General features: G+C 46.5%; 1 protein-coding gene across 1 annotated transcript in view; it reads left to right on the top strand.

The window, feature by feature from the left end:
- The window catches only part of LOC310711412 (uncharacterized protein C1orf159), a 32167-nt gene that overhangs the window by 8862 nt on the left and 6734 nt on the right, over positions 1-16571 (top strand). Inside the window, exons 2-4 of the mRNA XM_083513325.1 lie at positions 7960-8050; positions 12664-12739; positions 15458-15562. Of these exons, the coding sequence (XP_083369451.1) occupies positions 7979-8050; positions 12664-12739; positions 15458-15562 (253 nt within the window). The 5' untranslated portion in view covers positions 7960-7978. The remainder of the gene's footprint in view (positions 1-7959; positions 8051-12663; positions 12740-15457; positions 15563-16571) is intronic.

Genomic DNA, 16571 nt, shown 5'->3' with positions numbered 1-16571 from the left:
TCTCCATTTGCACGTTGTTGTAAGCATAGCTTGCTGTGGTGTCTGAGCAGGGTGAACTGTGGTTAGCATTAACCTCCAAATCATGGTTTTGAAGTGGACTTGCAAACCATTATTGCTGGATCCAGATGTCTCAGCAAAAGTGTGGTTAGAGCCACTGAGAATGGAGTGAGAGAGTGTGTTGTGGGGGTGTCAGGGGGGGGGAGCATGCCAGCCCAAGATGCTTTACTGATGGTCTGAATCGAGATTTGTGCGTAAAGGATTCATTTTCAGCTTAATTCCAGCTAAATAACAAGTTTAAAATCTGGTGGTAATAACAGCTATTTTTCAAGTCAAATGAATTGTGCCTTTTCTCTGCTCCTAATAGATGAGCCTTCAAAGACCATTGTTTGAGCCACAATCCTAGTTAATATCCTGCTTTGACAGTCTTCTCTTTATTTTAATCAGCTTAAATACTGAAGCATTAGATATCTTTATAGCCACTATCACCGAAACCTACTTTAGGAGGGGGAGGAAGGATTGCTTAGCATAGCAGAATAACTGTAACCTTGTGTATGTTGTGTTTTGCTGAACAACTGTAACGTTTGAGGGAGATCCTGCCATTTTTCTCTTGGGGTGAGTAAATAGGCTCAGTTGGGAACGTCGCACCTCTTGCCTGTGTGTTGTGAAAGGCCCCTGGGATAGGTCCCTGAATAACTGGGACAGCATATACACAGTATATATACTGCTCCAGTTTAGAGTGGTGCAGTCTATAAATTAATAAATAATAATGGCAGTGTTTTCTGTCTGCATGGTGCTTGGAGCTTAACCATGGTCCATCAAGTCTCCCGTTTCAATCATAAATCTACTACACGTTTATTTGTTGGTCTTGGGTACGCTGCTATCTCTTGGCCTCCATAGTCCCTGACTTCTTTGCTGGGTATGGGAACCTACCTGGGGAGTTGGTGAGTCAAACCAAGATGACAGCCAGCACTAGTGCCAATCTAGGGGTCCCTGTGTGCCAGGGTGCACACAAATTTTTGGTAGGTGCTTCACACCCACACCACGGGGCTCTGATATGACTTCCAGTTTCTACATGCAAAGCCTCAGAAGTGACTACTGGTAGAAACCGGAAGGGACATCAGAGGTCTCACAAGGCGTCCAACATGACCTCCGAGGTCCTGGAAGTGCTGCTGTGGCACCAGTGTAACATGATGTCATGGCATCATGTTACATCGCAGGTGCCACTGGGCACCCACAATCGGGGGGGGGCAAGTCGGCACCCCTGAGAGCAAGTAAGAGGACAAACTACCAATCTTGAAACTACTGGGAAGAAACAGGCTGGATTTGTGGCCAACTGGGTTTGGTGACAAAGGAGAAGTTGCTGGCCTGTTTGCAGGTCCTGGAGACCTCAAGGTACATCCTGGCTGCTTCCCAAGTAGTATTTATAAAGGGAAACCTAGGAAGCTGCCTTATGCTGAGTTGGACCATTGGGCCGTCTAGCTCAGTCCTGGTGCATAGCCTTCTAGTCTGCATTGACTGTTTGCAGCGCTCCAAGCAAGAAGTCTTTCCCAGCCCCACCTGGTGATGCTGGGGTTGAAAATGCAATCTTCAGCATTCAAGGCAAATGCTCTACCACCGAGCTTACAGCCTTTCCCACAGGAGGTGATAGAACAGTGGCCCTATCCCTTTGTCAAGATCCGAGGGTTAGCTAGAAGAAGCTGCTTTGGGTGCCATAAAACAAGCTCCATTTCCTTATCCCAGGCTACAAAGTAATCTGGAATCTGGCTCCATTGGGGGGGAAGCTTTAAAAAGGGCATCTGCCCTCTGAGGCACAGAACTGCTGAGAAACTGACTGGACTATTGACTCCATAGGTGTGAGGTAAGAATGACTGAGAATTGTGTATATCAAAGCCCTTTGATCACTCTGGAAGTGTTCAATACGTTCTAAGGAGCCCTCTCATTGGATTTATCCAGTATGATGCTGTGAAGTGAATCTTGAGGCCAAGCTGACCTTGAGCAGTTCCAGTAGGCATGCTGGTCCCCCAGCAATTAACATGTCCCTTAACAAAAGATAAGCTCCAACAGAGTGAAAAACACAAAACAGTTCAGTCAAAGAGAGAGGCATATCAGTTCTTCTGCAAATGCAGATAAATCCAGTGTCCTGTCCTTGGTGAAACAGCCTTGGGGCAGATATCCCAATTTTTAGTATAGTAATTTGCAGCTATGAAAAGCTGCTGCTCGTAAATGCATTGTCTGGTTGATAAGTGCCATTATGAGCATTGAGGCTGGGAAACGGAGGTTCCTAGCTCAAACCAGTGAGTCTGATTGTTGACGGTGCATCGGTCATTCCAACAGCAGTTAGTTACATAGATTACACATGCCGTGGCTTCGAGGGATTTTTTGTCGTGTGTTGCTGAAGATAGATGCTTTTGGATGAGTGGTGAGCATGCTTGTTCAAACAATCCTCTTCAGGTTCTCTGCCGCAAATGAAGCAAGGGCCGGTGGCAGCTTGCGCAAAGTAACCACGATGATGATGGATGTGTTAGCAAATGATTGTAAACAGAGCCGCTCTTCTCTTTGCCGATCTCTTCTTTTTTTTTAACATCTTGAGGAAACAATCTCCACATTTTTAGAGAAGCCGGAGTCACTTAAAGAAAAAGCAACAGTTATTTAATACACTTTGTCACTGGAAGTAGGAATGTGGGCTGTGGTGTGTTTTGTTGGCTTGAACATTTCAATTGCACTGTATCAACCCATTTACCAATTAGGATAGTAGCTGTTGTGAACAAACATTAAAGGTAAAGGGACCCCTGACCATTAGGTCCAGTCGTGGACGACTCTGGAATTGCGGCGCTCAGCTTGCTTTACTGGCCAGTGGAGCCGGCGTACAGCTTCCAGGTCATGTGGCCACCATGACTAAGCCGCTTCTGGCGAACCAGAGCAGTGCATGGAAATGCCTTTTATCTTCCCACTGGAGCAGTACCTATTTATCTACTTGCACTTTGATGTGCTTTTGAACTGCTGGGTTGGCAGAAGCAGGGACCAAGCAACAGGAGCTCACCCCGTCGCGGGGATTTGAACCGCCGACCTTCTGATCGGCAAGCCCTAGGCTCTGTGGTTTAACCCACAGCACCACCCAGCTTCAAATACAGACACTGCCTGTTGCTGTCACATCAGCCAACGCTGGCAAAGCACAGGAGCATCGGAAGCGACCTAAAGCAAGTCAGACTATTTGTGCACCTAGCCCAGAATTACTCTGACAATTTCTCTCTTGGATCTTGGGCAAAGAGGTCTCTCGCGTCGCCTGCCATCTGGCCAAATTTCTGGCATCTCCTGTTAAGAATGAATCTGGGACCTGAAAAACACATTCTTTTCTGATCCCCTTTCAAGTTCAGTCCCTGTTATCTGTGGGTAGGGCTTGCCGTGTCCCCTGTCTGAAACCCTGGAGATCCACTTCCTGTCTCTGTAGTAGACCAGTGGCTTAGCTCAATATTGGGCAACTTTTAATTTTCCAGGTGTATTTAAAACTATTCAGAGCCATCACTTAAATGGCTCACAGGACCTGGTAAGCCATCTGCGGAAGGCTTAATCTTATGTGTTGTTTGCAAGAGGGATCTCATGAACTCCCTTCTATCTTGCCGGGCCTCTTCATGCTCTTCCATCTTGTCCTTGTCTCAGCCCTTTCTTCCATGGCTCCCCAGGACCTGCTGGGCATTGCAAGGAAACAGTGGCCACCAAGCAGCCAGTGGGATTCAGCAGCAGTATGGCACTCACCCAGCCAGTACCTCGGGATTTATTTATTAAATTTATACATTGATTTTTGGGCAAGATTTGGCTTACGACAGTTAAAATCCAGCAGTCGGGTACAATAGGGAAATGTAGGTAGGTGCGATCTCTCATTTCTGGTCCCTGATAGTTAACATGTTCCAGGTTCCATCTGTTCCTTCCAGAGGAAGGGGACAGAATGTGCGATGGGCTCTGTCTGTTTCTGATAGTGAAGAGATGAATCCGCCAACTTGGATCTTCCTTTCATCTGCAGGCGCTTCCGTCCCCCTGGCAATGAAACACTAGTGGAGCAACCATTGTTCACATTTTATAATGGAAACATTCCAAACTAGGTGCTTGGCCTGAATCTTTAGGCGGCCCTCTGACTTAAAAGGAATGTGATGAAATCGTCACAAAAGGTTGTCTCTGGGATGCACCATTTATTTGAGTTTATAGATTTGGCTTAACCCCAGGCAGTTAGCTATATCAGGTAACAACAATTTCTTCCTTTCTTCTTTGTGAAAGGAACAAGTCTCCGAAGGGCCCGCAATCTAAACTTGTACATGTCTCCTTTAGACGCTCCAAATGTCAAAAGCATGAAAAGCGTTGGACTTTGATGGAGTACAAGCTTTGATATCTCTGTTTGGTTTAGGCACAAGAACAGTAGCTCTGCACGTCGTCTTTTTTCAGGTTTTCCCATCTCCCTCTTTTTAATATGCCTGTATCACCCCCTTGATGTGTCAGAACTCCTAGAAGTGAGTAGGCAGGGCTGGTTACGAGGAAGATGATGGATGAAGAATGTTTATTCCTTCCTTGAGCTCAGCAAGCTAAATTTAGTGAAGTTTTTGGAGATAAAGGGAATGCTTCATCTTCTAAGGATGAAGACAGGGGCAGAAGAGGGGTGGAAGCATCCAATTATCACTTAAGAGAAGCATTTTCCCCTAATCTTGATTTATCAAAAACCCAATTTGTTCTGTTTAGATGGTGTGGCTTCCTTTTCAGATTTTGTTCCCTCTCCGCCTTCCTTTTGAATCTGGCCAAGATTGCTTTTATGTTACTGGGAGCTTCTCAGTTTGTGAATATAAAATTAGAACGTAATAACAGCCTCATAAATAGGTTCACACAAGTTATTAGCAAACAAAATTTTACTGGATGGCAATTCAGTTTATGTTACTCATGGCATAGGGTGGAAGGAAAAGAATCTTCTTCTTCTTCTTTTAAAAAAGCCTAACAACACAAGAAGAGGCTGCTGGATCAAGCCAATGGCTCAGCATCCTGTTCTCACAATAGCCAGTCAGATGCTTGTGGGAAAACCACAAGAAGGACCTAGAATCATAGAATCATAGAGTTGGAAGAGACCACAAGGGCCATTGAGTCCAACCCCCTGCCAAGCAGGAAACACCATCAGAGCACTCCTGACATATGGTTGTCAAGCCTCTGCTTAAAGACCTCCAGAGAAGGAGACTCCACCACACTCCTTGGCAGCAAATTCCACTGTCGAACAGCTCTTACTGTCAGGAAGTTCTTCCTAATGTTTAGGTGGAATCTTCTTTCTTGTAGTTTGAATCCATTGCTCCGTGTCCGCTTCTCTGGAGCAGCAGAAAACAACCTTTCTCCCTCCTCTATGTGACATCCTTTTATATATTTGAACATGGCTATCATATCACCCCTTAACCTCCTCTTCTCCAGGCTAAACATGCCCAGCTCCCTTAGCCGTTCCTCATAAGGCATCGTTTCCAGGCCTTTGACCATTTTGGTTGCCCTCCTCTGGACACGTTCCAGTTTGTCAGTGTCCTTCTTGAACTGTGGTGCCCAGAACTGGACACAGTACTCCAGGTGAGGTCTGACCAGAGCAGAATACAGTGGCACTATTACTTCCCTTGATCTAGATGCTACTTCTATTGATGCAGCCCAGAATTGCATTGGCTTTTTTAGCTGCCGCGTCACACTGTTGGCTCATGTCAAGTTTGTGGTCAACCAAGACTCCTAGATCCTTTTCACATGTACTGCTCTCAAGTACATGTGAAAAGGATCTAGGAGTCTTGGTTGACCACAAACTTGAGCACAAGAGCTCACTCCTCTCTTGCCATTTCCAGCATTGGTATTAGAAGCATTACTGCCTCCAACCATGAAGGCAGAGCATGGCATTCATGACTTGTAGTCGCCACTGGCCTTCTCCCATGCACCAGAAAGAGGTCACACGGAGAATGGTGACTCCCACCCCTGAGCTGATACACTAGATCTTGATAGTGTCGTAGCGCTTTCCTAAAGTTTTTATTTCCTAGACTTTCGTTCATCATGGACTGAGCGAGTTTCAGCAGCTCAGCCTCCCCCATTTCCTTGCCTTGGAGGTTGTCTGTGGGCTCTGCTGCCTAGCAGGCAGAGGTCAAATGTTGAATGAGGGCAAAGAATGAGGGCAGCAAATGCCACCTGAATAATCATGGCACCATAGGGCTGCCATGTTTGTAGCTCTTATACCAGACTTTAGAATGTGGCTTTGATTTTATTCGAATAATATTTTGTGGAGCAGCTTTGAGAGCCTTGGGGGAGCTATATAGCGGGATAGAAGCATTCCAAATAAAATCCATACTGGGGTTTTAAAATAACATTGAGCATCTTGCTGGTACAGTAAGGCTTCGTTAATGGAATTTTATTTTATCTCGCCCATCTTTTAAGAAGCATAGTCTTCTCTCTCACAAGCACAGACACACAGTATTATCCTCACATACCCATTATTGCCTCCAAACAAGACTGTAAGGTCAGTTGAGCTAAGAAAGGGCAAAAGCAAAAGTTGACCCAGCCCTCCCAAACCTCCTCTTCTGTCTCCCCTTAAGATGCAAAGCCTTTCCAAGTAGTTCAGAAAAAACAGGCATAGCTTACTACCTTGTAAATGCCACGTATTCATGTGCACTGTGCAAAGTACTTAATGTGGAACTTTCATTTGGGTTGTCTCTTTGTCCTCTGTGTACCCTTGAGAAGTCAGGGTTCCCATGTCCCCCTGATTCGATATCTGCCCGTTGCATCTGAATGCCATTTTCTGGGAATCTTGGGTGGAGAGAGAGCTGTGGTGCTTGGGTCTGGCTTACGGGCTTGTTGTGGGCACCTGGTTGGCCACTGTGAGATCAGGATGATGAACTAGGTGGGCCTCTGGCCTAATCAAGAACCAGGCGCTGCTTCTGATAGATGAATTGCTGAGACTAAGCTGGGAGGTGAATGCATATAATTAGCAAAGTCTAGGGAAACTTTTCTCTCTTGGGTCCTTCAGAGCAATTAACATTTAATTGGTACTGCCTGTGAAAGCAAAGGCAGGGGATTCTCAGGCCTTGTAAACAGCCATTTGCCTGCTTCTTAATGGCAGGTGGAAATTTGCCTCCTGGTCCTGACAACTAGGCTGGCAGGCGTCTGTGAACCAGAAGAGAGTTAGGAGGCCACCAACATGGCAGCATCCCAGTCGTCGTGCGCCTGTTTTTCATGCGAAAGCTCCCAGTTATCAGTCTCCAGCATCCCCCACCAGTCAGAGCAAACAGTCCAGGGCTGGAAGGACAAAGCTGGACTTGGCATAAGGCAGCTTCTTGTGTTTCCAGGTGTGGCTGACTGAGCTCGCTAAAATCTGCTTAGCGTCCATGTTGAGACTTGTGCACCAGCTCAGCAAAGCTGCTGCAGTTTGTAATCTGAAGTGCAAACTTCTGTAAAGTCTTCAGGTCTGTCTCCTGGCTGGGAGGGAGGGAAGACAGGCTGAGTGTGTTGTGTGTGCTGTCTGAAAAGCCATTTCTGTTTTTGGTCATTCTCTCTCCCTGTCTCGTATTGATCTGGTATAGCTGAGTGCTGCACCCAGTTGCTTTCTGCTCCCAATGAGGTTTTTATCGGCGACGGTGCCAGGCAGTTGCTGTTCCCATCTGCAACCTCATTGATTCCGGGTGTGGAACAGGCTCTGCTTTGAGCCCAGCTGATAAGGCTCCCAGTTTCTTAGCAACCACACATGTCTTGCATGAGCAGAAGCTTGTCCTACTGCAGTAGCAGTGACAATCCTGAATGTCTCCAAATTAGCACCATTTTTTAAAATGAAAAACAAGGTAAGGTGCCTGCTTTTCCCCCACCCACCCCCCTTGAGATCTTTGGTCCACGATTCTTGTGTGAAGTGGGGATTATGGGAGCTCTTTGTACGTTCTCTGCAGCTGAACTATTTCTCTTTCTTTCTTTCTTTCTTTCTTTTAGACTTCCCTCCTTATTTAGTATGGCTGTGCCATGTGTTCTCCTCCTAACTGTTCTTGGGGTAGAAGTAAACAGCAAATCCTCTGACAGTTTGGTATGTATTTCGCAGTGAATTAAAAACCTCAAAAAACAAGGCTAGTTCTAGCCTTTGAGTCCTGTTGCCTATCCAGAATTTGAGAAACACGGTGACCTCTGCTAGTGTGTGAAAACAGTCAAGATCCAAGGATCCCCAGGCATGCACCTCCAGATGATGGAGAAGTCGGGCGCCATCCTGGCGCCTGGGCATCGTCACTTGGTCACAAGTGGCCAATAGGCAGGTGCAAAATGTGGCTGGCAAATTTTGAACACCAGTCACAGCAAGCAACATCTTAGAGCCAGGGTGGGGATATCTGTGACATGCCAGGTTTTGATAGGCCAGAACCCTGTCCTTTGGCAGTGATCACTGGGACACATGGGCATTGGAATCCAACATCTGGAGGGTCAGAGGTTTCCCACCTCTACATTAGAGTAGTCTCTGCTACGTGTAAGTGAAGGAGGAGCCCTTCTTTTAAGAATGCACCTCCCAGGCATGCACTTGTAAATATTAGATCATGCGGGAGGATGCCAGTTTTTTTTTAACCAGGTTGGTATAAGCCATTGATATATGGTTGAAAGCTGGTGAGCATTGCCTGGTAAGTTTCCAAAAGCCAGATGTGAGCTATGCATGACATCTAGGGTAGGGGAAGCAGGGACTTGGTTTTGTGCATAGCCATCTGTTCACTTGTTTGCGGTGGTGGCTGGTGTCCATCAGGACGAGGAGGGTGTAAGGTAGGGAGCCCAACAGTGGGTGGAGCCAGAACCAATGACAGGTGCAAATGCAGCCAATGGCAGGCAGAGCTACCTGATTCTGATTTTGACTGCCAGAGCCATCCCTGGACTGGCTGATATTAAGAAGGCAGGCAGGTTGTCTGAGGTTGGTGGGGCATTTGTCCTAATGGGCCAGCTTCTACCATCTCTCCTGCCCCATTACTGGTTAGAAACAGCATTGAACTATTCAACATATGTAGATCTCTGCAAATCGGCTGGCTTTGCATGCTTTATTCTAGGGGGAGCTGACTCTCCAGATGTTGTTTGGCTGTAGCTCCTATAATCCCTGGCCTTGGGCCATACTAGCTGAAGCTGATGGCAGGTGTAGTCTAGCAACGTGGAGGGCAGCACGTTGACTACCACTGCTTTATACAGTTCTTGCAGTCCAGATGTCCTTATTACAGGATTCTTTTAAAATATATATATAGGACAGCATTTGCACACTCGTCATTTGTAACTGCAAAGTGGGGAATCTTTCTCCTCTGAAACAGAGCAACCTAGCCTGCACATCTGTAAAAGTAATCCATATTATGCTTTCTGAGTGTGCCGTTCTGTGTCCTCCTCCCCTTCTGTCCTTCCACCAGATGGATGAAGCCTGCCCCAATCATTACAGGTTTGATTTACAAAGCCGATCAAGGCTGAGTGATACACTCTTTCCCCCATGTGTGCTTTTAATCTCCTTTACCTGTTTGTTTGCGGGTGACTCATCATATTCATCTTGATTTAGAGCCTCCAAGGAAGAGGAGGGTGGGTTACTTGTACTGTACAGTAACAGAAGTATTCCGTGAGCTGCAAGCTTGTAGTCTAATTTTAGAAAAACCTGCCCTCTTTCGCTGAAGAAAATCCCATTCCCGGTAAGAGGATAGCCGTTCATAGCAACGCCTCACGATCTCACCAGGTTGTTATCAAGTTGCTTCCAGATACAACTCAAAAAGGGTTTGATCTAACCTTTTCTGAAAGCCCTAAACTGTCTGGGTCCAGAATACCTCCTCCTCCCAGACAAACCTGCCTGGCGTGTTAAGATCTTTTACAAATGCCTTTTTCTATCCAGCCAGCCATTTCACCTCTGAAGGTCAGGGTTACCAGAGGTGGGGTCTTGGGAGAGGAACTGCAGCTGAGCAGTTCTTTCCTGCAAGAGATCTAAGGTTCATAATCTGCCTTCACCTATTTAAACCATGCTGGACTCACTGCTAAGCCAGGAGTGATTTTCATTGAGGTTGTATTTGGGCCTTAAATTATTTTAAAATCTTGATTTAATTGTTGTAGTGGGGTTTGTGGCTTTTTTTAAGTGGAGTATAAATGAGCTAGATTATGAATAGGGACTACTTCCCAAGATCTGCTCTACCTTGACTAAGAACCCAGAACAGATTGTTGTCTCATCCAGACCAGGAGTTTGGAAGCTGAAGTCCTCGGGTTAAAATGCAGTTCTCTCTGTCTGGCCCTGGAGACGCTCCCAAGCCACGCCTCCTTCTCAGGCCACACCCTCTCTTCCTAGGCCACACCCCTCCCTGCTTCTGATCTGTACCCGCCTCAAGTGCTTTTGTGTGGCTAGAATGTGCCCTCGAACTGGGTGATCCCTCTTGCTTGCCTCTTGTTGACCGCTGGAGAGGTGTAGGTGTAGATGGGGGGGGGGGATGTTGCCTACTCTACAAGTTTCTCATCCCTTGTTATGCCCATGTTTGCCTCTGGTGCCCACCCACCACTGGTATGCCCCCCTGCCCAAGATTGCCATTTCACCCGTCTGAAGCAAGAGACATTTGAGATAGCAATTTTTTCATTTGTAATTTTTATCTGTGAAACAGGCTATAGTATTTCCGCAAAGCAGCTTAGTCCCCGCTTAAAATTCAACGCACAGTGCCAGTGGCAGGTGCTGTGTCTAAATGAAATTATTATTTATTTAGTCGGCAAATTTCATAGCCTGCTTTTCCGCAATTGTTCTGGCGGCAGGTTACTGTTAAAGTGGGGTTGGGGAAGTACCAATAAAGTTGCAGCAATAAAACATTGTCAAGGGAGAGAAGCAAACAAAGAGCTTGGCAATCGAGCAGCACCTTAGTCATAAAAAGGCTTGCCTGAAGAGACCTTGACGGCTCACTTGAAAGGGCCACGTCCCCCGAAGTTGCTTCGCCAAGCTCAGTGGCGGGTTTCTTAGTAATTGGAGTTTCTCATGTCATTGGAAATTTCCTTGGCTCCAGCTCCATAAAGCTACTTTTTAAGAAGCATGCTAATTAATAATTAGCAAGGATCTTCAGTGGTGGAAGCTTCACTTTTCTGAACCCTTCAAGGAACAGTTTTATGGAGAGATCTTAGGCCAGTTTCCTGTCAAATAGCAAAAAGGATACATATGGTTTATAGATACTGTCTGTCATGACTGTCTGGGCACATCTCTGCATATTCCAGAAAGGAGCAGCTCCCTTGCCAACGTGTGTGTGTGTGAGTGTACGTCCGTGCAAACATGCACCCTCCTCCACAACCTCATCCCTTGTTTCAAAATGTCATGCATGTTGATGACAAGAAATATATGGCATCCGCCTTCTCGTCACAGCATTTGTGCCTGAAGAAGAGCTGGCATGTTGTTGTTGTGTTGGCACTTTCGCGTGCACCCAATGAACATTGGAAAAGCATAATCTTCCACTCATGCTCTGCTTGCGTGTTCTGAAAGTACGCTGAACCCCTTACTCCTGCTTCCTCTGGTTCTGCGCTTGTCTTCAGGTGCCATTTTGGATGGGCCGTTTCAGAGTGTGTGGACCCTATTTCTATAGCGTGGTTGGCCAGTCAGACCCAGTGGCCCAAGCTGGGAGTTTGTGACACTCTGGCACAGGGTTAGGGTTATGCATAGGAAGCTGCCTTCTACCGAGTCAGATCATTGGACCATCAATCTCAGTACTGCCTGCACTGACTGGCAGCCACTCTCTGCAGTTTCAGGCAGAGAGTCGTTCCCAGCCCTACCTAGAGATGCCAGGGATTGAACCTCAGGTCTTCTGCATGCAAAACAGATACTCTACCAATGAATACTACCTTCCCCTGCTCCCCACTTGGCAAACATAGAACAGGGGTGAAAAATGTTCAGTTGGGTTCTGCTGGTAGATCTCTGGATAATTTGCAGTAGGCCGGCAAAGGGTTTCTGTCTCCCAATTGGTCTAACAATTGGCACAACAAAAGGGGCTTTTCCTTCTCTCCCGCCCCCTTGCCCCCTGCTGAAATGAATAAATCTGGGGACGGGATTACAAAGGGTAGGTTTGTAGCAGGAAAAAGTGTGGTGTGTACACAGCCTGGACCAGCAACACCTGCAGACCCACAACTTCCTCTGGTGAAGGTGAACAGGACTTGAAAGCAAGGCACGCCCATCCTTGAGCATCTACAGTTTCTCCTCACTAGTTAGCTGTGACTGCATACAGGAGGAACTGCTTGGTCTTTCCCTGAAAAAGATTCCCACCTCTTCTTCGTGTGCATAAATGGTTGAGGAAATCTCTGAGAACCCGACTTGGGGAGGGGGTGTTCATTCCAGATGTAAAGATCCGCCCTATGAGAATGAATCGTTCTTGTTTTCTTTCTTTCTTTCTTTCCTCCTACTTCTGAATGTTTTTAAAGGCACCCCTTTGGGAAAGGTTAAGCTGTGTACACTTTGTGAGGAATACTAGCCCGTAAGCTTTTTTCCTCCACACACAGTTGTTACTCCCTCCCCTCCCCGCCAAAAAAATTATGTTATTCATGCTTGTGTGTGCGTTGTGAGGCTCCCCTCTACTTATTAGGCACTGTCATGAAACTGGAGTTCAGCTGAATTTGCTCTCTTGGTTTAAAAGTGAATGAAAATTTTTACATGAACTGAGAATCTTTATTTTTCTCTCCCCTCTCCCGCTCTAGGAATCGGAGTTAGAATGCTGTATGGACGCAATGGAGACCAATACCACCTGTCTAGCCGAGAACCAGTGCAGTCCAGGTAAGTTATTGGTGGTTGTTACGCACTAATCCAGTGGTTCCCAAACTCCTTTCCCTACAAGCCACTTGAAAATGTCTGAGGGTCTTGCTGAACCGCTTAATGATTTCTCTTCCCACTTTAGCCATCATATTGCACTCTGTATGGATTTTAATTGCACTTTTAAGCAGCTGCTTTTATTTATTTTTCTGTATTGTATTCCTCAGGAACACAATATATAAGAAATAAAAGAAGCAATAAAAAGGAGCATTTGTGGTGGATCTTCCTACACTTTTATCCCCACAACAGCCCTGTGAGGTAGACTAAGCTGAATGATGGGGATTGGCCCAATGTCAACCTAGGTCTTAAACCAGAGTCTCCCCAGCCTTAATTGGATAACTTTCGCCCTGTGGTGATGTATGTTAGGGCATCAGGAGACCGCTCCCATATAAATCTGCAGTAAAGACCCGCATATTTAGTTGCAAGCCTCTTCTATCTAGCCTTGCAGACTCTCTTTCTGGGGTAGGGGAAAGCAGAGTACAAACTGAACCTTTAGGTGCTTGTCTGGCTTAATTATATTAATTCTATATCACAGCAATTATGTCCACATGCTTCTGCGCAACCAACCCTGCGTACAGCCACTTGCCACAGCCCAGAAATACAATTTTCCAAAGAATGAGCTGGTAATTTTTGCTGAGCGTAGCCTTGCATCATGGGCACGGTAGGGGAGATAAGTGGCAAAGGGACTTCCAGGCAAACGACCAAAGAACGTGTCAGAAAATTCTGGTTGACAAATCAGTGGCCCCTTTTAAAACTAAAAAGTTAATAAATTGCTAGCTCCCCCCTGTCTTGGGTTACATTAATGTTGCAACATAACCTTTGAGGTTTTGTTGTTGAGAGTGATGTATCGAGGAGGGGAGCTGCTGAACAGTTGCCAATAAATTCCAGATTTCGGTTTTTCATATATTTCAAAAGGTTAATCGATCACAATCTTCAGTGCCACTAAAAGAGCTTTGTTGTCATTTTCTCCTTCCTTTTTTTATATTACTGTCAGATAGCTTTGCCCTCCCAGTAGGTCTGTTTTTATGTTTAGATTAAATGTCAGATGTAATTTATCGCCAAGGGTATCTAATGTGCCGCTTCCAGCTGAGGGAAGCGGAACAGCCGTGTTTGTTTCCCAATCAGTGCCTCGCTCATCATGTGCTTTATGGAATAATTGATCCCCATCGCTGGCTGCGGAGGGCTGGCCTGGTGAGGCTACTAGGCAGCCGGTTTGGGCTCCTGAGATCAAAGCATCAGCTCTCCACGGCTGATGCACTCCAGCCATTTGTCCAGAAAGGTTGAATGGGGGGGAAATAGCTTTGCCCTCTTCCGTGTTGCATTGCAGAGTGCCACGTTAAAGTAAGGACAGAGCCCCCTGAGGAGCTTACAAGTTATGGGCATAGCTGTCAATGTTTCCCCTTTTTTAAGGGAAATTCCCTTATTCCAAATAGGATTCTTCACAAGAAAAGGGAAAAGTTGACAGCTATGGTTATGGGCATAAGAACTCCCCTGCAGGATTTACGGTATTTTTTGCTCTATAAGACTCACTTTTTCCCTCCTAAAAAGTAAGGGGGAATGTGTGTGCGTCTTGTGGAGCAAATGCAGGCTGTGCAGCTATAGAGCGAAAAATACGGTAATCAAAGACCCACCCAGACCAGTGCTTTGCCTACATTAGGGCAGCGAGATGCCTCTGTGAACATCACAAGCAGCAGATAAAGGCAGTAAACCTCCCCTCTTTGTTTCTTGCTAACAAGGGATGAATGCTTGGGATGGGTGGAGTTGCTCTAGAACAGGCATGTCCAAAGTGCGTTTTGGGGGTCTAATCTGGTCCTCCGGTTGATTTTACTTTAGGGTAAAATTGTACAAAAAGCTCAACAACTTCAGTCCCCATGCATCGGCCCTCACGCATGTTCACTTCATCAAATGTGGTCCTTTGAAAAAAGTTTGGGCACCCCTGCTCTCGAACTTGGAACTCTCTCCTTTTTACCCAGCATCCATTCTGACCTGGGGCTTACAGGGCAGTAATAGCACACAAATCCATCAGGTTCTGGCAGCCCATGAGGCAAGTCTTCAGCCGCTTTCCAAAGATGAATGCAGTTGTTACATTCGCAAGGAGTGTGGTGGACTCATGTGTTTCTCAAAACGAAAGGGGCTTGCCTTCTCCCCCCTGCTTTTGCTGCCTGCCTCATCAGCAGTGAAGGCGGAGACATTAGGGCAATTGGCATTGCCCTACGAACCTCAGCCAAACCCTGCCTGCTTGCCCATTTTTTACAACCGGTGAGGGACAGATTCTGTCCGTGCTTGGCTCTGCCTCCAGCTCCTGCTGACACCCCTGCTTTCTGCACAACGAGCACCCACAACCACAGCTAACTGCTGTGTTTTCAAGCTGTTTGCAGGTAAAGAACCTTCCGTAGGTGAAAATTTGAATACATTGCGGGGTGTCCCAAAACCTCTCTCCATTCCCTGGGTCGGAGCCCTCTTGCTCACGAAACTATTTGAATTCTGTCGCTCAGACCTCATGCAAGTGTCCCAGGCCCTGTGCAAGGAGCTGTGAGGAAATGGGCCTTTGGGGCAGTCAGACAAAGGAAGTGGGTTTCATCCGATGCTTGTTTCTGCATGAAAGGTACTTCTGAGGCTTCTTCTTTTTTTACTCTTCTCATTCTGCCTTCATCCTTTTGTTCCCCACCCCCTCGCATGCAGGCTGCTACAGGCGGTGGAATGAAGATGGCAGCAGCAGCTGCATCAAATGTGATAACGAAACTGCCGCTGCCACGCCAGCGTACAACCTGACTGACTGCCGAAACAGTAAGCCATCTGTGCAGCGTGTTCTTCCCCGATTTGAGCCCTTATAGGAAAGGCCTTCATAGGGGCTTCTTTCTGTGCTTCCCTTAGTTTAGACTTCTAAGTTTGGAGAAAAGGTGCAGAACAGGTGACACAGCAGAGGTGTAATGAAATCATGTGTCGCATGCAGAAAGTGGATAGGAAGACTTTCCCTCCCTCTCCCATAGCACGAGAACTTGGAGGCATCCAGTGAAGCTTGGGAGATTCGGGACAGGCAAAAGAAAACACTTCTTCACACAGAACATGGTTAAACTGTGGAACTCCCTCCCACTGGAGGCAGTGATGGCTGCGAACTTGGATGGATTTAAAAGAGGATTGGACAGATCAATGGAGGATAAGGCTGATCCAGCTCCAAGGCTCTTCTTAAATTCCTTCTCAAGCATCCTGTTGATGCCCTTATTCTCTAGATTGCTTCCTCCCAACCATCCAACAGAGGTCACTACAGAGCACTTTTAGGCTTACTTTCCTAAGATACAGTTGTTCAAAGTTGTAATCATTGTTTTATTAGCCACGCTGCATATTTCCTATAGTGCCATCCATGCACATGGTGCATTACAAAGAGCAGGTGTAACAGATGCTTGAGGGTGTATCCAGAGGCTCCTACTCTGTGTAGGCCCATTGAAATTAGTGAAATGACCATGAACTGGGAAGCCTCTCAAGTTTATATCCTATCTTATCCCTAGACGGCCTTAAAACAGACAAGGCTTAGCTTCGACCCTCTTTTTCCTACTTCACGTTAGCCGCAGGGGGAAATTACTGGCTGCTTTACACTGGGGACAATGGGACGTGCTCCCCAATGTTCCAAAGTGACATAGAGAGAGAATTGCAAAAGTAAGACCGGTATGTGCTGTGAATACCAAATCAACACTAGTCATGGGGCGGGGGGGGGGGGGAGAAATGTTTAGTAAATAGCAGTCCAGTGGCTCCTTAGCAGAGCATCACCTGCTTTGCATGTTGGAGGTCCCAGGTTCAG

This window comes from Podarcis liolepis (assembly GCF_965112155.1).
Source record: "Podarcis liolepis genome assembly, chromosome: 7".
NCBI lineage: Eukaryota > Metazoa > Chordata > Lepidosauria > Squamata > Lacertidae > Podarcis > Podarcis liolepis.
This window is presented reverse-complemented; position numbering and strand designations above follow the sequence as displayed.